The 20,051-nt window shown below is 53.7% G+C and overlaps 1 protein-coding gene across 4 annotated transcripts in view; it reads right to left on the reverse strand.

Annotated features, from left to right (window-relative positions):
* The window catches only part of CAMK2A (calcium/calmodulin dependent protein kinase II alpha), an 86,125-nt gene that overhangs the window by 41,143 nt on the left and 24,931 nt on the right, over window positions 1–20,051 (reverse strand). For 3 of the 4 annotated variants that reach the window (XR_012896389.1, XM_075900544.1, XM_075900543.1), the window contains exons 3-5: window positions 9,903–9,962; window positions 2,272–2,326; window positions 288–353 (exon numbers count right to left, since the gene is read on the reverse strand). Coding sequence is in view for 3 of the 4 variants with exons in the window: in XM_075900544.1 (XP_075756659.1) it covers window positions 288–353; window positions 2,272–2,326; window positions 9,903–9,962 (181 nt within the window). In the remaining variant the exon portion in view is untranslated. Of the gene's footprint in view, window positions 1–287; window positions 354–2,271; window positions 2,327–2,472; window positions 2,565–9,902; window positions 9,963–20,051 lie in introns of those variants that run through there. The other variant, XM_075900545.1, reaches the window with a different exon arrangement.

Genomic DNA, 20,051 nt, shown 5'->3' on the forward strand with positions numbered 1-20,051 from the left:
GATTACGCACAGAAGCCGTGGCATGCTTGGGAAACATGTTGGCTAGAACAAGCCACTTGCAAGGTCACATGGCGTGGACAAGCAAGAGCAGCGGATCCCGGAGCGCTGCTCTAAAATCAGTAACAATGCAGAGGAAGGTGATGCTCTGATGTTGTAAATAACTAAGTTCTTGGCGGAGGACAGACCTAGAGCTATTGGCGAAGGCTGGACCGCTCTACCCTTCCCTTGCCTGGCTATGCCTGGCTGCCAAGCCTTGCAGGGTCCCTCTGGTAGGTTTCCATCCTCACCTGGCATCTGCTTCACTGTAGTATTCTCTGGCCACGATGTCCTCGAACAGCTCTCCACCCGTGACACTGCGAGTGAGACAGACAAGGTGTCACATCAGCTCGGGAAAGCTCGGATTTGTACCAACTGGCCATCGACCCATGGAAAGACCCGAAGCACTACTGGACAAGCAGTTCAGCAGGGACTGAGACGTACAGCGGGGGAGAGTGTGTTGGGGGGGCAAGAGGTATGTGGAATTGGTGGGTGAGAGCGCTGGGGCACTTGGCAAATTTTGGGGGGGGCAATGAAAGAGAATTGAATCCCCATTTTAACCCACTTCCGCAGCGGCGGACCCTGGGTTGCTGAAATGTTTGTGCTTGAGGGGGTACTAGGGGAGAGAGCCACGGCTGCTGCAAATTCATTCCCCCCACTCTATGTCTAGACGATGCTAGACTTTCGAAAGAGGATATGCAAATTCCATGGGAATTTGCATATCTTCTTTCGAGCTCACTTTCGAAAGTGAAAGTAATCTAGACGCGGGTTTGTCAGCGAACCTCCCCCTCCCCCCCGTTTGTCGACAAGCCACGTAAATCTCATTTTTTAAGAAAAAGCGGCTTGTCGACAAATGGGGGGGGGAGGGATTCGCCGACAAAACCACACCTAGATTACTTTCACTTTCGAAAGTCTAGCGTAGTCTAGACGTACCCCCCCAGCTGGAGCCCACTGCGGGAGCAGCTTCCAGAAATGGATGGAGGAGAGCCTGGTGGGAAATGTAACCATGCCACTAAAAGCACTGGGCTCTTTTAACCCACGTGCATCTTCTGTGCTGCTGCACGGAGCAGGTGTGCCCGGAAATGCTGGTGCTTTTGGCAAACCACCACTTTAAGCCTTGAAGGGCTACAGGGCTCTCTGTGCCTGGGGTGGGAGCGTGGTTCATTCCTTCCCTGTGATAACGCAGTCCTCAGCCTGGCGCCGGGACTGGCCAAGGAGCGTCCAGGGGGCCAGCACAGCTGACGGAACTCCCCAGTTCCTTCCACAGAGGAGGCCACGCAGTGGCCATCAGATGAGCTGTGTCTGACCGGGTGATCAGGAGCAGGAAGGGCCAGGCCCCTGAGTCAGCCTGTCCCTGGCCCCAGCAAGACCAGAGAGTAGCAGAGCACGGTCAGACCAGACGATCCCAATGGGCCTTGAAATCTGGAGAACGTGCCGGACCTGCCCAGCTCTTTGTGCCCTTTCACGAGCGTCTTACGTTACGCGCCTCACTTTCCGCCAGCTCTGGCAGTGACTGGCCCCTGCTTTCCGCAAACCCCTCGGGGCCCCGGTGTTGCACTCGGACTGCAGTCCTCCCCTGGGCAGCAAGGGAGAGGAAGAGCCAGAGGAACCAGGCTGAGGGAAGGACAGCGAGAGCTGGGGGGATGGATAATCCAAAGGGGAGCATTTTAGCGATTACTTGGCTGCAGGGCTAGCCTGTCTCCAAGGGGAAGGAAGGAACAGACGCTGCCATATGAGGCAGGGTCATGGACACAAGCCAGAGAGCAGCAGTAGCATCGGGACCTCTGGGGAAGGCTGCATTAAATATGCTAATGGTTGCTCTGAGAAGCCAGAGTGCTGATCTGCATAGCACACAAAGCTAATTCCACTAACACAGGAAGCAGGAGCAAAATGGCCTCTCCGGCCGGCTCCGTTACTCTGTGCACCCCCTCAGGAACACGGCCTCTCCGAGGCAGCGGCCCTACAGAGAGGCCCCCCTGGGCAGGAGTCAGGGGGCTGTGGGTTTGTGTGGTGGCAGAAGAACAGGCCCAGGGCCGGCCCTAGACTAGCTGCCAGCACCTGGCGCCCTAGGCGAACCACGCAATCGGCACCCCCTCCTGCAAACCCCTCAATGATATTGCGCTTGAATTGGGCGCCCCATTTAACGTGGCGCCCTAGGCGACCTCCTATGGACAGGCTGCCCCTGAACAGGCCCCATGTGGCGGAGGATGAAACGCAACAGTCGCCGTTACTCACAGGTCAAATATCAGGTAGTGGTGGCCCTCCTCAGAGATGCTGTCATGGAGCCTCACTGGGACAGAGACAAAAGGGCAAGTTACCAACCACAGCGTCCTTCGTACTCACAGTCGCGCCCCGCCCTGCGGCCTCTCGCCTTCGCGTGCAGACTCCCCCGTTTCCCGCGAGCAGCAACAGTTCCCCCAGGGATGGCGGAGGTACCTTGGGGCACCCCCTCCCGAGGAGCGTTCTCCACCCACTGCCCACTAGCGCAACAGCTCATCGGCCTTCCCACTGTCCCACCCACAACAGCACCGGGCCCGCGGAGGGACGAGGGCTCAAGGTCATTTCCCCAGCAGAGCGCTGGTGGCGGTTTGCACGCTGGGCTCGTGCTTGGCGAAGGTCCTGGGCAGCTGCTTGGTTATCTCCAGCATCGAATGGTATTTCAGCCCCACGCACACTCACACACGCGGCTCTAATCCCCGGGATTAGGGCGGTTTAATCAAGAGAGACACTGGGCTGCAGAGGGAGCCCTGCCAAGGCAGCGTTCTTGCAGGCAGGGTTTCTCTGCTGCTGGGAATACAATGTTTTCCCTCAGTGACGTCCCTTTCTCCTGAGGGAGGGGCAGGTGGGTCACTTGGTGGGGTTGTCTGAGGCAACCCTCTCTGATTAAACAGTCCCCCTCTCCTCACCAGTGCTGTTGTTTGACCAAAGACTGCAATGGAAAGAACGTTGTAATGTCCAAAGAATCGCCTCTCCGGTCTGCTTCCCGGAGCTTGGCTCTGGGCTAGTGGCAGTTCCCGAGGAATCCATTCCAAGTGGCACACACGACTCGGGCGGAAGGGTGTCGGGACATACAGTGCTCTTGTAGCTGTGCTTAATTTGTGCCAGGGCTTGTCAGGGCTGAGCCCTTCTGGGCTTGGCACTTAGTAGCCCAGCACCTCTGGGCTTGGCTCTTCGTAGCCCGGCCCCTCTGGGCTTGGCACTTCGTAGCCCGGCCCCCCTGGGCTTGCTGTATCAGTTATGAATGTAAAAAATAATTGCTTGAGCCCTGAAAGCTCTTGCGTGACAAATGAAGCTCTGGGTTGTAGTATTGTGCTGTGCAGAACGCTAGTCAGACTGAATGCAGTCACGAAACATCTTGCCTCATCCCTTAATTCAGAGTCTTGAGGCCAAATTCTGCTCTCGGTTACAAAGTTTGTGATTCTAATACTACAATGATGGAGAAGGCACAAAACTAAGGTGATGAGGGAGGGATAGATAGATAGATAGATAGATAGATAGATAGATAGATAGATAGATAGATAGGATTAGAAGCAACCTCAGTATAGTTGCACCAGGGAAAATGTGAGCAGAATTTGGCCCTTTTTGTTTTGATTCATGGTTCCCTATGTCCCAGGACCCTACAGCTTATTCTAGTGACCTCTAGATTGTGCATACAAGACATTTAACCCTTTCTACCTGTGTATCTGTCACCAGGTCTCAATGCAATCAACTAAGTCTCGATATTTTTGCAAATGATCTGATTAAACTGGAGGTAAAAAGAAAAAACATTACATCCAAAGTGTGTTGTTTTTAAATCCCATTTCTTGTGAAACTGGAGTGTGGTTTTAGCTACTCAAACGCAGATCATAGCTAATTTGGCCTCATTCCATATGGAAATTTTCTTCATCCTTTGTGTTTCCTGTCCATGGGCTAATGGGAACAAGTACGCTCTGAGGCTATTCCAGCTCTGGTTTTGAATACAGATTCTTTGCATTCCCAGTGCTATTTTCCAGAGTCAGTAAAACGCTCGCTTGTTAATCTCACCCCCAACACACCAATATGAAGAGCTCAGCAGGCAAATCCAACAGCAGATGGTGATTGCAGCTTGTGAACCAGGACACTGCTGGGAATGGGAAGCTTGCATTGGAGGCTGGAGAATTTGGAGGAAAAGAGGATTTAAAGGAAATAATGGAAAAGCCAGGGAGGAATTGCTGGAGTTATGAAAGAGCTCGCACCCATGACCAGTACTCAGACAATGCAACGTTCCTGAGAACCTTGTGCCCCAGTGAAAGATGTACATAGTCACAATCATCAACCCCCCTCCCCACCCCAGGACCATGCTCCCCAATGGACACCCTCCCATTTGGGCAGTCAGGTGACCAGTCACCTCACGTATACTATTTCCACTAGTGCTCACACCATCCGCTGCTCCAGGGCCGTCCAACGCCTACGATGGGGAACATCAGGGAGTTCTTGGCACAGCGACTGGGTTCACTTTAGCTGCAGTCACGTATCTATTAGTGCAGCTCCCACAGTAGGTCTCTGTCGACTGAGGCTCGTTGCTCAGAGGTGCCATTAGGAAGCTACCTCCCTGTTCTCCTTGCAGGGTTTTGACTGCTCTTTCAGGAAGAAGGCTGCACCTGCTTAGACATCCTTTCGCTTTCAGGCTCCTCCCAAAGGGACAACTTGCGTTACCGCTATCTTCTATGCCCAGGAGACAATAACCCATCGCTGCGAGGCAGAGTCCTCTGGGAGGTTTATCATTGTCATTTCATTAACCGTTATGAAAAGAAAGGAACAGGGTTGTCATGCCTGAGTGAGTCTTCGCTCTCAGGGCCTTCTGCGGAGCGGAAGATTTGAGCCACTGTGGTTATTCTTATTGATCAGTATTTCCTCTCCACCCTTTCACATTGCTGGTTTCTGTATTCATCCCCTGATGCTCAGAGGCTGCATTGGTCCAACTATTCTCTCTCACCCTCAGGCCTAGTCTCCACTTACCGAGAGATGGGTGCTGCAGGGATTAAACTTCTGGGGGTCATTTTAGTGAGTCTAGTAAAGATGGCACCCCCATCAACTCTGGTACTCCATCGGGTCACGAGAAGTAAGGGAAGTCGATGGAGGAGTTTCTCCCATCAGCCTCCAGCAGTGGGGACGCTGAGAAAATTCAGACTAAGGTACATTGACTTCAGCTTTGCTCTTCATGTAGCTGGAGTTGCGTATCATAGTTCGACTTTGTCCCCTAGTGGCCTCAGTTTTGACTTTTCCTGTCTTCCTTTGATGTCTGCATGGGTCAAGAGAGAAACCTCAAGCACAGAAAAGGTTCTTACGAGGAGGGAGAAAAATTATTCTCCTTAACTTCTGAGGACAGGACACGAAGCAATGGGCTTAAACTGCAGCAAGGGCAGTTTAGGTTGGACATTAGGAAAAATACCCTGTCAGGGTGGCAAAGCACTGGAATGAATTGTCTAGGGAGGTTGTGGAATCTCCACCCTGAGAGATTTTTAAGAGCAGGTTAGAGACACACCTGTCAGGGATGGTCTAGATAAGAATTAGTGCTGCCATGAATGCAGGGGGCTGGACTAGATGACCTCTTGAAATCCCTCCCAGTCCTATGATTCTATGATCCTCTCCGGACCCATGAAAAAGGTGTCCAATTCCTGTGAGCATCCTTGACACAAAAAACTTGCCAGTCTAGATGCAGCCACTGTCTTCCTGGTGGTTCCAGAAGAGTTGTCCATTATGGATTGGCTTCTAAGGACTCTTCAAATTATTGAGGGCTATGAGATGATGTGACCCACTCTTGGAGAAGGCGCATCAACGTCTACCAGGATTAGAGGTGGGTCAGATCAAACCCGCAATTCTGGACTCCCCCGAACAACAGGGAAGCTGGTTCCACATGGTGCAGCTGGCTCCCATCTCTAGAACAGGCCAAAGCAACATGCTAGACCTAAACAGCTTCAAACTTTGGACCTGGGGGCCCATCGCTAATTATAATGGGAGGAGATGGTCCAGCCCAATGAAAACACCCCCAGCCCTCCTGCGGTGCATGGCTCCTAGAGAGGTAGTACTGTCCTGTAAGCCATGGCTCTAGCTTCTGCCAGGAATCTTGGCTCCTTGGCAGACTGGCTTTCCTTGCACTCATCTCCCCATGGCATTGATTCTTCTTGCTCCTCTTTAATGCCAGTCTGCAGCATTCTAGCTCATTCCGGATCATCAGTGGGTAATTAGCCTGTTTGTGCTGCAGTCAGGGGAAGCTGTGCTCCCAAGTTTCCAGGCAGCAGTGAACAGTTGGGGGTGCGAGGGGTGGGGGAGGGAGTGCCTTGTGGGTATAAATAGCAACCAGATTGGTTTCATTAGCATCCTGCTTCGTTAACCCTTTCCAGCTTGCACCAAGGCCAGCTGTGTGCGTTAAGAGTGCATGCCACGGACGGGCGGCGAATAAACAGGAGGCAAGACTGGTGATGACCAATCTGCATCGTTCACCAGTGTCTTCCAGGTCCACTGAATCGGCCTCAAAATTCAGTGGACCTGGGAGACAGAGGCAGCCAGTGCCAAAGCTCCCCTTCCCTGGGAGCAGAGCGTAGCCCAGAGAGCGCCAATGGCTCTAAGCCAGTCTAGTTTATTCTGTTGAGAGGTTGATCCACCCGATTGGCCCACCCTGTTCTTGATTGGCTGTGCCATGGTGTGCTGGTGAGAAGGAGGAGAGAGAGTTGCATCAAACCCAGCCAACATGCACCCTTTCCCAGTTTGCATGCTTGCAATCCTGGCCATCTTGTGGCCATCCCCTGCCACCCTGATGGATGCTTCTATTTCCCATTGGAGGCAGCTTTCCAGAGTTCCTTTGTTGTCCAAAGGGGGTGCTACGGTGCACCATGTACTCTGACTCAGACTGTTTCTTACTCCAGGGGACTGATCCCTGCAGGTGCTGCCAGTGACAGAAGAGTTAGGTGCCCTGGCTGGCAGCAGCAAGTGACATGCCTGGAGATGCTCCCCATTCCTCGCTGAGCAGCAGCCATCCTGCATCGTGGTTTCGGGACAGCTCCTGCTGGAACTTTCCCCCTTGCTCCTGGGGAATGGATCTGACATGGCGAGGAGGAGGAGGAGATGATAAGATGAAGGTGATTCCGTTGGGGTGGGTCCTGCTTTGAGCAGGGGGCTGGACTAGATGACCCCCTGAGGTCTCCTCCAACTCTAATCTTCAATGGTAATTGGCCAGAGATGAGCACTCATGGGCCTGCCATCACGAATGTCCCGTGCCAGGCAGTGGCTTGCAGGGATAAGGAACTCTGCGGCTGTTAGCAGGAACACTGCTGTGTTTCCTGCATGAAATTATCCATGCCGGGTGGGGACAGGATCACTCCTTGGCCCTCTTCTTACAAATGCCCAAGGGGTCGTTCCAGTTTTCACCGGGGAAGTTAGTGCAAAGAGCTGGCTCGCTGGGCTCCAGAGTAGAAAACCTTTGACAAGGGGCGGACTCTTCCCTTCCCCTGTGCTCCCTTCTGTGTAGCATTACTCTTTGTCCCTCCCCCACCTTCACCGCTTGAATGACAGTTTGCAGGCCGGGGGCACCTGCCACAGGAGGACCTCAAAGTGCTCTGATGAATCCAGCCTCCCAGCACTGTTTTCTCTGTCCTGCATAGTCACCTTTCCTGGGAGTGGCGAGAGCAGCTCATGTATCCTGCAAGCTGCATGCAGGGAGCAGATGCTTCACCGTGCTCTTGCAGAGGGACTTTACTTTTGTTCTTTCTTGCGTGGCTTCCCATCATCCCCAAACAAAAGGCTATTCCGGCTGAAAGGCGGTACTCCGCTCCCTGTGCAGGGAAAAGCACACCACCTGCCATCTCTGGGGGCTGCGCTCGCTCTCCTTTCCAGCCCCAGAGAGCCTGGTAGAGATTCGGACGCTGGGTCGCTTGGGAGATGCCAGACTGGCAACGTTTAGCTGTTGAGGAGTGGCATGCCAGGGAAACTGGCAGCATTGCTCATAGTCATCCTCTTCCCCCTCCTTCCCGCTCTCTGAGCTGCTCCCCAGATTCTCGCACGGCATGGCCGACGCCCCTTTCCTCCTCCCCCCAGTTTCTGTTCCCTTTTGCCCAGGAGCGTTTTGCCAGCTGGAGCGAAGGGAGGGGGGGAGCCAAGACCTCTGTTGCCACGGCAACAGCTTGGTCCAGCTTGGTCTGTGAGTCCGGCTGATGCAGAGGAGACCTGACGCTGCTGCGCAGGCATTTGCCTGAGACAGATTGAAGCTGACAGGCTCTTTATGAGCTGAAACATTTATGAAGCAGAGAGCGTGTGTGTGTGTGTGTGTGTGTGTGTGTGTGTGTGCGCGTGTGCGAGGGAGAGAGGGGGGCGAGGTGGGAACAGGCAGAGAACGCGGTTCCAGGCGGAGCAGACAGCGCAGGGCGGATGGAGTCTGCTCAGCATGGGCTCCCCCACGGCACTGCCTCCTCCTGACTCCCCCTCACCACGGGGCGCCACAGATCAGAGGTGGGCACGGGGGGGGGGGGGGGGGACATGGTTTGCCAGACAGGTGCAGACTGGGGAAGGGGGGAAGCAGTGAGAGTGCTTAGCCAGACAGGCTCAGCATTTTGCAGCCACCGTGCGTGGCTTGTTCCAGTGGCCCTCACCTCACCTCAGGAGTGAGAAAGCCAGGTAGCAACGAGCAGCAAGACGAGGGGGGAAAGGCCCAGTTCAGAACGAAGCTGGCTCCATCGCAGCATGCGGGACTGCTCTTTAGCAGGGTTCAAGAAAGAGTGAAATTCATGGAGGATGGGCTGGGCAGGAATGGCGTCCCTGGCTTCTGTCAGGGAGACAGGAGAGGGATTGCTTGAAGATTCCCTGTTCTGTTCGCTCCCTCTGGGGCACCTGGCATTGGCTACTGTCGGCCGACAGGACTTTGGTCTGACCCAGTCTGGCCGTTCTTCTGTTCTCATGCTCTGCAGGCGATGCCGTTGCAAAGCATCTGCAGCCCGGTTTGCAAGCTGTTTCCTCTTCAACGTGGTGCAAAAACCCACCGACGCTCCTGCCTGGAATCCCCACGGAAGGGCAGGTTCTGTCCCTGGCTCCCGCCCTGAGAGTCTTGCTTACCACATTCCCCGCTGGGTGGGGAATCTTCCTCTGGGGAGGCGAGCTCAGGTGCTGGGAGAACGGGCAGAGCGACAGCTTGAATCAGCATCGCTCTGAGGGCCCAGGGTTGGCTTTCTTCCTTCTCTCTCTCTCTCCTGGCCTATTTCTGTCTTTCCCAGAGGCTCAGGAGTTTTCCTGGAACAGCTTTTCTGAAGGAGGCTACCATCAGATGGACGTTTAATGGGAAAGCCCCCCCTTCTCACGGCACCCGCCCCCGCAGCTCCCACCCCTTCGCTGGTCCTTTTCGAGAGCCCGGAGGAGAGAAGCACCTGGGCAGTGGGAGGTGGGGAGGGGTAAAAATGGAAGCACTGCCCACTTCATGGCAAGCTCCTGTTTCTCCTCGTGTGGCCAAGTGCTAGGCACCAGCTGGATCCAAAGTCAATGGGAGGCTGGCCACCGATTGGGGTCACACCCTTAGACCTCCCGGGAGAAAGTTGCCCTCTGGGAGAGAGAAGCAGCCACGGAACAGTCAGGCCTGGGGTCGAAGCCCCTTGTTCTCGTCACCCACGCTCCAGCTGCACCGACCGCGGGGAGCCATTCCTGACAGGCCCCCAGTGGGAGTGGGAGGAGAACCAGGCCTCTGCCCCTCCGGCAGGCCTTCCAGTACTGATGGAGGCCTCTGCTTGTCCATCTGCGCCAGGGAGCTGCACCGCCTCCCTCCCTGGGATGTGGAGGTGGGTGCAGGCTGTGGCGGGCGGGAAGGCGCCGCGGAGAGGGACCCGCTCCCCAGACACACACGTCCCCAGCGTGCAGGAACAGCCTACCTATGTTTGGATGCTTCAGGAGACGGCAGATCCGAGCCTCCCGCTCCAGCTTCTGGTGATCTGGAAGAAACAAGTCACAAGTCAGGGGGCGGGGGAAGGCGACGCAGGCTCCCTTCACCGGGACACCTGGCAAAGGCCAAACCAGGCTCTGCTTCCTCTCGGGCGCCAGAAAACACAAAGTCCCAGAGGTGGGACGTGATGCTGCTCATGCAGGGGACCCCCACAGCACTCTAGGGGGGGGGGGATCCAGTCACTTTTACCCTTTAGGAACAGGCCTGGAGATATCCTTTAACACCCAGAGCGGCTGCCATACGCGTATTTCCCCCAGGGTGTCTTTCGAAGCATGGTCCCAGCTAATCTCACAAGACTCCTATCACTTTTTAATGAGACACAGGGCCTACCAGGCCTCCTCGTGGACAGCCTGCCCCCCCGTCCCACCAACCTGTATCTGCCCCAGGCTCCCCCCAAGTCTCCTCAGGCCGGTTTCCTTTCCTGGACAGACCTAATCTCACACACAGCTCCCCATCCCCCCTCAACCCAGGGCCTCAGGCTCCTTGTCCCTCTCTCCTTAGCCAGCCCCAGTCTTCCCCATCCCGGGGTCCTCAGCAGATCCCAGTTTTCCATGCCCTCCCTTCCCAGTTCCAATATCCTCATCAGGCTCCCAGGTTCCGACGGCTGCCCCAGACAGTCTCAGCTTCTCTTCTGATCTATGGCCCATCCTGAGATAATCCCTGCCCCCACCCAGTTTCCAGACCCTGCCTCTTGCCCCCTCCCCCCCCCCCCCCCCCCGCATTTGAATCAGGCTGTCTCCTCCTTCCCCTCCTGGGGGTCAGCGCCGGAGAAGCTCCGCTCTCAGCTCTGGAGCCCAGCACTGCAGCAGGCTAGAGGAGCAATTGCTTTGCCTCTGCAGCCCCCGGCTAGGGCACCCTCAGTCGCTCTGTGGGGATGGCAGTCCTGTCAGCGGGGAAGAGCTGGGTGGGGCTGGAGCCTGCTCAGTGCAGATAGAGGCACCAGAGAATTGAATTGCCAACCTCTACCAAGTCTCTACTGAGCACGTGCACGCTGAGATCTTGCCACAGCTGATAACTTGGTCAGATTTGGCCAGTTTTTCCCCTGATAACAGCAAACGGCACATTCTTGACACCCGGGTGACCGCTCTGTCAAAGCGCAGGCCCTTCCTTTCTCCACAGCACAGAGATGCGAGAGCTTTTCACCTCAACAGCAGTAGGAAGGTTCTAATACAGGCAACGTGATGTATTTTCCCTGAAACTAGTTCTTGAAAATGGCGGAACCATTTTCACTGAATCCTCCTCCCACCCAAAATCAACCTAAGACAGACACGCACCATCAAACATTTCAACTCAAATGATTAAAATTTGGCAAAAATTATAAAGCAGAAGAAAAAAGGGTCTTATAATGGAAAATGAGAGACAACCTGCCTCTCTCTTCTTTCAGTCTCTCTCTCTCTCTCTTTCTTTTCCTGCCCATTCTCTGCTCCTCTTTTCACTAGATTTGTTTTCTCTCCTCTCTCACAACACTTGTGCTCCTTTTTAAAATTGCGTGTGTCTGTGTGTGTGTGTGTGTGTGTGTATCTCTCTCCCTTTCAGGAAAAACACAAACCTCATTCAGTTCATTTTGATTTTTGGAATGCAGCATGTACAGAATTCGGCAGTCTGCCTTCTCCCACTGATTGTGTGGTTAGATGTGACTAGAAGATCGGGGACAACAGTCTCACACTGTCCCAGAGGTGCCATAACATCAGACTCTTAATAAGCACCGTCAGACCATTTATTACCGTGTGCTTGTGAGCACGGCACTAGTCTCTCCCCCTTTCTCTCTGGCATCTCTTTCAGCCTCTCAGCATTTGCACGTTGATCCAAACTGCACTCTAATTCTCCGCTAGCCTCCTTTGGCCCTGCTCAGTGCTCTGCAGTAACTCTGTGGAGAAGCATGACTCACAACACTTACACAGATACACATGAACTGCTGTGAGCACAGCTCACCCCTTAATGGTACCCGTGTTCAGTGAACAACTCATTCCACCCAGGCTGCTGCATACGCCCCTCCTCCCCCCTTTCCAGGCCACTACAATACACCCTGTTCAGGAATTCCTGGTGTCTCCTTAGAGACGGGCTACAACAAAGTCCCTACGTACAAACACCCCTGGACATTGGAGTTCTTTGAAATCCAGCATAGGGAGCCAACGCCCTCTGGTTCCTTTCAGCCCGGGATGTTCTGAAGTGGTTTTGTGTGTGTTCCTCGGCATTTTACTGCCTTCTCAGGCCGTGAAATGGACTGCCTGGGAAGAGACATGTTCCCACAGCAACAGTTTGTGAATGTATCTCATGCGAGCAGGCGCTAAGCAGCCAGAAGCAGCAGGGTTATTATTAGAGCTGTGCACACCTCAGCAGGGACTACGGCTATGGCCCATCCCAATGCACACCCTGGAGTTTAACTCTGAGTTTCAGTGAATCCTGCTAGTCAGTTTCCCAAGCAAAGCCCTCACCGACTCCCCTCCCTCCCCGGTGTTTATATCCTTCAGATATTTGGAGACTATTATGTCTCCCTTTAGCCTCGGGGTGGGCGAGAGAACCTCTGCAGGCCAGCTCCAGCCTGCAGCGCCCTGCCACCCCGCACACAAGGTCTCCCTTTGAACCATCGCTGTTCAAAACAGGCACGCCCCCACCGCCAGGACAATCCGGGTCTGTGGGCAGGGGAGCATGGGAAGTGTCCTGGCTCCATTCCTTCCGCCGAAACCCCCCCACTTCCAGAGTGGGCCAGGGCCACTTCAGACAGGTGTGAAGTGGCCCCCCCTTCAAAAGGTATCGCCCCTCCCTGCTTTAGCCGTGCTTTGTTCAACAGAACATGTTTCGTTACCAGAGTCTTTGCTCCAAACCCTTTTCCCTCGCTCCCATCTCCTTGTTCCTCTCAGTTCGCAGACTGCCAGGCCAGAAGGGTTCAGACTTCCTGCATGTCGCAGGTCACAGAACTTCCCACTCACTCCTGCAAGAGATCCCCGAGCTCTGCCTGAGCTACCGAACTCCTCGAGTCTCTCCATTTCCGAGTACGTGGCGGCCGGTCAGTAATGCATCATCACGTCACTTCATGCCCTACAGGGACGGGCGCGTGTGCTATGGTGGTACAAACAACTGCACAGCCGGGAGCAGAAGAGAATATTCCAAGTGCCGTCCCAGCAGGCCTGCACGGAGACTATCCATGTCACTTCTGGGGGTGCTTCTGGAAAGACAGCCCAGAACGGCAATAAATTCGTTCGTGGCCTCTTTCAGCACCGCCGGTGAATGGCTTTGAGAAGCAAACTCCCAGCTTGTCATCGATTCGAAAGGCCAAAGGGAACCATTACACCCAGCCTTGTCTGGCTTCCTGTGGAACACCGGCCTGAGAAACTCATGTTGTTACTGAAACAAAATCCAGGACTATGTAGCACTTTAAAGACGAACAAGATGGTTTATTAGATGATGAGCTTTCGTGGGCCAGACCCACTTCCTCAGATCAAATAGTGGAAGAAAATAGTCACAACCATATTGTTACTGTTTGCATCAATCTATGTGAGTTCCTCTTCCCTCTGTCCTCCCACTGCTGCCCTCCCTGGCTCTCCCTTCTCAGGCATCGCCCACTGGGCATCTCTATCCTACAGTTTCACGGAGGCAGTAAGCACAAGAGGGGGTTTGTGGTGGGCTACCTGGAGAACATTGCAGGCAGTGTTCTCCATAAGCTGAGTGCTTGGGAGGCCACCCAGGAAAAATTAGGTTCTGCCCAGCTGATTAGCTAAGCTCTCCTAGCTTCCCCCAGCAAACAGCATGTCTTTTGGCGGGTGGTGCACACCCACACATGCCTTGGTGCACATAACAAAAATTATTCCACACATGGGGGGAAATAGAGGAAACTCTGATTTCAGGAGCCAAGGATGGGGAGGGGGCATCACTTTGCTCAGATACCATGGGCATAGTGTAAGATTCACATAGGACACAGTTTGCCATGTGGGCTGCAGTGGAGTCCCACTAATAGCACTTCCCTTTACTTGCTTAAGGAAGAAAGTAGCTGTGAATACAAACAGCCCTGGCATGCTGGAGGGCTCCAGCCCCATTGCCCGAGTCCGAGGAGGGCTGAGAAAGCCGAGTGCATGGGCAGAGCTGCCCTGGGAGCACACCCCTAGCAGGACGGGGGCCCCGACTAATTCACTTCCCTCTCTTGCTCCCGCCACGTCACAGCAGAGCAGCCTCCCCAGCTGTGAACCAAGGGCTGCAAAGAGCAAAAAGCAGGAGCCACCTCCATTCACAGGGCTGCACAGTGGGGGGCTGGGTTCCACTCCCCCTTCCTTTCACCCAGTCTGGCAGGTGCCTGAACTTCACTTCTCAGGGTCTGTGCTCTCCCGGCCTTGTAACGCCCGAACAGCAGGCTGCCCCAGGCCCCCTCCAGCACTGGGGGGAACAGCGCCTGGGTCACACTCAGTTCTGTCTCTTCCCCAGCACATCCTCAAGCTACAGCCCAAAGACTTCCTTGGGTGCAGGCTGCATCTCTCTCGGCACACAGGACCGATGAGAGAGATTTAAGCCCCGGGATGCCTGCCCACTCCCAGCTGAATATGCTGGGGTAGCACTTCTCACCCAGCGTTTGAGCCCCATGTTTGTCCTTCAGGATGGGGAGGTGGCAAGGAACGAAGCAGGAATCAAAGTAAAAGAATTGGGAAAGCAGGGTGTCCTAGTGGATAGAGCCCTGGACTGGGCACAGGGGAGCTGGGTTCTGTTCCGGTCTCTCTGGGCGACCGTGTCCAAGTCACAACGTTGCTCTGTGTCTCAGTTCCCCCCACTCTGTAAAATGGGGATAATGTGATCCTGACCTCCTTTGTAAAGTGGTTTGAGAGCTACTGATGAAAAACACCATCGAAACACTAGGCACCATTATTATTTTGGTAAAGACCCTCACATATTGAGAAGAATTCTGCTAGGAGGCCTGGAGCACCCTTGAAAGAAGAAATGATTAACGCAAACAGCAGCTGACGTGGCTGGTCATTTTGTGTCTCCCTTAGCTAGTGTCCTAAGGGAGGATAGCAGAGGAGTGGGTCACATTTCTGGCTCTGCCTCCAGTCTTCCTGTGTCATTCGACCTCTTGTGCCTCAGTTTCTTCACCTGTGAAATGTTACTAGGAGTGAGACAAAACAGGAACCATTTCTCTGAGCTCTGAGGCCGTTAATAAAGGAGATGTAGAGCCAAACGAACCAGGTTTGGATTACTTGACTAATGAGATTTTCCTGAGCAAAACCCTCATCCCTGCTTCTGCCCATTCCTGTCAGTCTGAGATTCAGAACAAATCTCTTTCTCTCCCCCACCCCCAGCTTTTCCTTCTGCCTGATCCTGCATTTGTACCATCACAATCTGTCCCCACTGAAATGTCTGCAGAGTCACAACTCGGGCTCTTGACAGCCAAGGCGGCCAGGAGGAGGTTAGCACTTACTAAAGCACAAAAGGTACCAAGTATAAATAGTGAGAAACAAGCACAAAGGATCCAAGATGGCAAGAGCAGATAAAGCAGCTGCCCTGGAGCCAGGCCGGCAATGGAGAGAGCAGATATATCAGCAGTCACCCTGTCTTGATGCAGAAAAACCAACTTAGGAGAGGAAGGGGAGTTAAATTGCTTACTATTCCGTCCACGGCCTCCCTCTAAGACTGGAACCAAAGGCACCAAGCACGATTGTCGTTTTGCCACCAAGACCGGGGCTAAAACAACAAGCGAGTCCACCGGTGTGTCTAGACTACAGGGTTTTGTCGACAAAAGTGGACTTTTGTCGACAAAACTATACCTGCATCCACACTGCCTTTGAGTTATGTCGACATAATGTCGACATTTTTGTCGATGTATGTAAGCCTCATTCTACAAGGAATAACGCCTTTTGTTGACAGAGTTCTGTTGATAAAAGGCATTATTGCATCTGCATTGTCCTTTGCGTCCACACTGTTATGTTGACAAAGTGGCTTGCTTTGTCAACAGAACTGGCCGTAGTCTAGACGCTCTTTGTCGACAGCAGCTTTGTCGACAGTATCTGTCGACACAACTTCTGTCGACAAAACCCTGTAGTCTAGACATACCCCTAGAGTAGAACCACCAAAGGACAATTTCCAGGTATTACTAACCTGGGCACATTTGATCCAGTAGCCTAAAGGTTAAAGGTTTGTCAGTCCGGTAGGAACCCCCAGTCAAACTCTTCACCACTAATGGAACAATGTGTAAACCATCTACCCCAGCCGGTGCTGGAACCATCTACCCCAGTCAATTTGCAAAGGAGGGTCATAAGTACAGCTTTGCCTTTCTAAACCTGCAGTCGTGCCTGTGCAGGGCTGGGAGCTGTCAGAAAAGCACCCTGAAGTGATAACAGAAATCTTTTTATACACACCACAAAATATTCAGCATCAAAACGAAAGGTGCATAATTGAGAAATGGCTTGTCTGTTAAAATGAGACTCCGCTAGCCGTCAGTTGCCGAGGTTGGGGGGTGGGAGGGATTTATTATTTGCCTTCTGAGCTTTTGAGGTTGCCAAGCTATGTCCTGCTGTCCTTACTCAGGCAAAACGTCCAGTGCAGTCATGGAATAAGGAGAACTGTTTAAAAGCAGAGCAAAGACTTCAGGATTTGACAGTTGGCTGCTCTGATATTTACTAAAAAGATACGGACTAAAATGTGGTGGTTTTAGGGCAATCGGTATAACCTTACTTGGGCTGGGAGCCGAGTTTTAACTCATGATCTTCAGCACTGAAAGTAGAATCTCTATTACCTGAATAACAGAATAGCAAAAAGAATAGCTCCATTAGCTGATAGCTGGAATCGTAGAATCCTAGAATACTAGAACTGGAAGCGACCTTGAGAGGTCATTGAGTCCAGTTCCCTGCCCTCACGGCAGGACCAGGCACCATCTAGATCAGGGTTTCCCATCCTATCGGTCGGGACCCAAATATGGGTCGCCATTACATTTCAAAAGGGTCGCCAAGTGTCTCCCCAGGTGACTCTGCCCCCCGTTTTTGAATTGCCTTGGGTCACCAAGTCTTATGGGTCCCCATCTAGAAAAAATTGGGAACCGCTGATCTAGATCATCCCTGACAGGTGTCTGTCCAACCTGCTCTTAAATATCTCCAGTGATGGAGATTCCACAATCTTAGGCTCTCATCCTCCAGTGTGAATCAACCACTAGAAGGAAACGAAGATGCAACTTCGAGTATGAGTTGCACATTCTTTGCTATTCAAATCCACATGTGCTGGACAGTGAGATCAGCCCTCAATCACAAGGCTGCCCAGCACTGAGACCGTATCTCTGGGGTGACAACAGGCAAATCCCAGACCATCTGAGACTGGAGAATATTTCCGGGGGTGCACGTGTGGGAGATTAACTCTGCATGTGGCCCTGGGACATTGATTGCCGGGAAACAGGACAGATCTGATTTTTCAATTAGCATAGTTCTAATCCCTGGCTGGAGAATAAACAGGAAATTCTGTTTCTGGAAATTCTTTCCAGGGAGATTTTCTGGGTCCCCCCCCCTCCAGTGGGACTCATGGGGCAGACAGGCTGTGGGAAGATCACTGATGTACGGGTAAGAGCAAACAGCATGGCACCTGCATGGAAGGGAACAGGGGTGATTCGCTCCCTCCGGGGCCCAGGGAGAAGGGGTCCTCCTGGCTGGCAGCACCGATGATTCAGTTTGGATAAGCATCGCAGTGGCTGGACGCCAGACCTTATGGGCCCTTTAGGAGCCACAAACACAGGCTGGGAATCTCAAAAGCATCGATATTTTCTGCCTGTTGTAGAAGGCAACCTCAATAAGGGGGGAGAGATGTGGCCAGGCATGGCTCGAGCCTGTCCCAGATGAATTGTAGGGCTGGGATTTTCAAATGGCCCTAAGTGAGTTAGGAACACAAATCCTATTGACTTTCATTGCGACTTGAGCCCCTCGGTCACAAAGTGTTGTTAAAATCCCACCTGGGCGTGTGAGATACAGGAAAAGGAAATCTAGTGGGAGGCCAAAGGGAGCCAAACTTCCTTTGAGTTTAGAGTTCTGCTCTGCCATCCCTCCGGGTAAGTCTCGTTCTCCACTGCTTCTTTCACGATACATCTGGAAGCCTCTCTTGCCAGCGCTGGTAGCTTTTCAAGACCCGGCTACCTAGCCCTATTCTCCGTGCTCCCAAGCGCATCAGGCTGAAAACGAGTGGCCGGCTTTGGACGAATGAAAAGGCAAGAAAAACAAGCCACTCCCCCCTCTTCTGCCTTGAACCTCGTGTTCTACAGCTCTGCATCAGGGAGGATGCCTCTCACCTGCCTCACCAGAGTCCCCCGGGGCTAGTACTGATAGCGGTTTAAAAGGGCTTTGCAATGCTCAGGGCAGAGTTGCTGCAGAAAGGCCGAGAGTTCAGATGAAGTGGAGAAGGCTGTTTAGCTAAGGAAGGCTAAGCAAGCAGTGCGTAACACCCACCCACACACAATGGTATCCATTCACTTCTCCAGGTCCCCTGCATAGAAACACCCCAAACCAGCAGCAGAGAAGCACAGCCAGACACTTGCCTCTCTCACCCTAGCACCTGTGCGTACAGCCCTGCAGGTGCCCTTGTGCAACCATGCACACGGGGTGCGCTCACGCAAGACCACTCAGCATGCACACCTCTGCAAGCCTGCAAACAGTCTCCTCCGCACAGCAGTGCAGACCCCCTGCACACTGAGGAATGCAGGTCTCCCACGCTCATCTCCATGCATTCCTGCAGACCCAGCCTACATGCCAGAGATACCCACCCCTGGCCAGGCTGCTGCGTGCGCACACCACCACCCACACCTGCACAGCAGACACACAGCTCAGTCCTCGCTTCCTCCCTCTCATCTGGGCCACAGGTCTCCAGAGATTTCCTGCTCTGCTGTGTTCGGGTTCCCATACGGCATCCACCACCTTCCAGCGATGCATTAACCGACACAACCGGCCTAGCTGAGGGTAGGAACTTTGGGTTCAGAGCAGCGGTGAAAGTAACTTTAAATTTCTGGCAGGTCCTGTCCTAGTGCAGCCCGGGTACCTGCCAGTTCTTTAAAGAGCTCCCTGCTGGCTTTTGCCGCAGCTCAGCCAGCTCTTGCTGGAACTGCACACCAGGGTGCCCCCGCTTCCTTTCACCTCTGGTGCAGAGACGGGGAGAGCTGAGAGGTCTCTGGAAGGGAGCCGGGGCTGTGAGAAGGAAGCTTGGGAGAGATGAAAAGCAAAGGGAGTGTCAGGGCAGTTAAGCACAGCACGGGGCCCATTCTCTTCTGCAGGAGCTGCACAGGCCAAGGAGGGGGAATCCCTCCTGCTACTCCAAACAAAAGCTGGTGGCACCGCGAAACACGGCAGGGGGCAGGGAACCTTTGTCCTTAGACAAGCGTTGCCAGTGATTTCTGTGTATGGCTGGGAGGATCTGGGTTTAAACCAAAGCCATTGCTTTCAAAGGCCTTTGACTCTTGGGAGTTTTCATTTGGAACTGTGGGCACAGAAACTCCCTGAACACTGGATGTGGAGTGTAATGGGGCAGCTGCCCCTCTCGGTCTGAAGGGGCTTAAAGGAGGCTGGAGGGAGCCCGTGCAGAGGACCGGCCAATCAGCAAGAGGCTTGCAAGAAGCCAATCAGAGGGTGGGTTGCTGGAGCAGCCCTATTTATAAGGAGCTGCTCAGCGGAACAGTGGGCAGTTGGGTCCCGACCAGGGAACGTGCGAGACCGGTTCCCTGAGAAGCACGTTGGACAGACCCGTCCTGGGCCGGGTCAGGGCAGCAGAACAAGAGAGGCTCCGAGCTAATACTGCCAGGCTGTGGCCTTGACGTAAGGGCCAGGGAGGTGCAGGAGTCACAGGAAGCAGCCCGAGGAGCAAGAGGCAGTAGAGAGGAGAGAAGAAGGGCAGGACAAGGCTGCAGCCAGCATGTCTCTGGGTCAGGACCCAGAGTAGTAGACAGACCTGGGTCCTCCTCTTCTCCATTGCACTGCACCTAGCCACACCGAGGAGTGTCCTCTATAGACCGTGGCTTGCCCCTGAAGTGAGAGACTAGGCAGAGGCTGTGAATATTCACAGTGGCAGAGGATGAGACTGAGAATTGCTGATACTCCCGGAAGGGGGCGGGAGATCAGAGTGGTGGCTACTGCCA

Source organism: Pelodiscus sinensis, chromosome 17 (genome assembly GCF_049634645.1).
Source record: "Pelodiscus sinensis isolate JC-2024 chromosome 17, ASM4963464v1, whole genome shotgun sequence".
In the NCBI taxonomy this organism is placed as follows: domain Eukaryota; kingdom Metazoa; phylum Chordata; order Testudines; family Trionychidae; genus Pelodiscus; species Pelodiscus sinensis.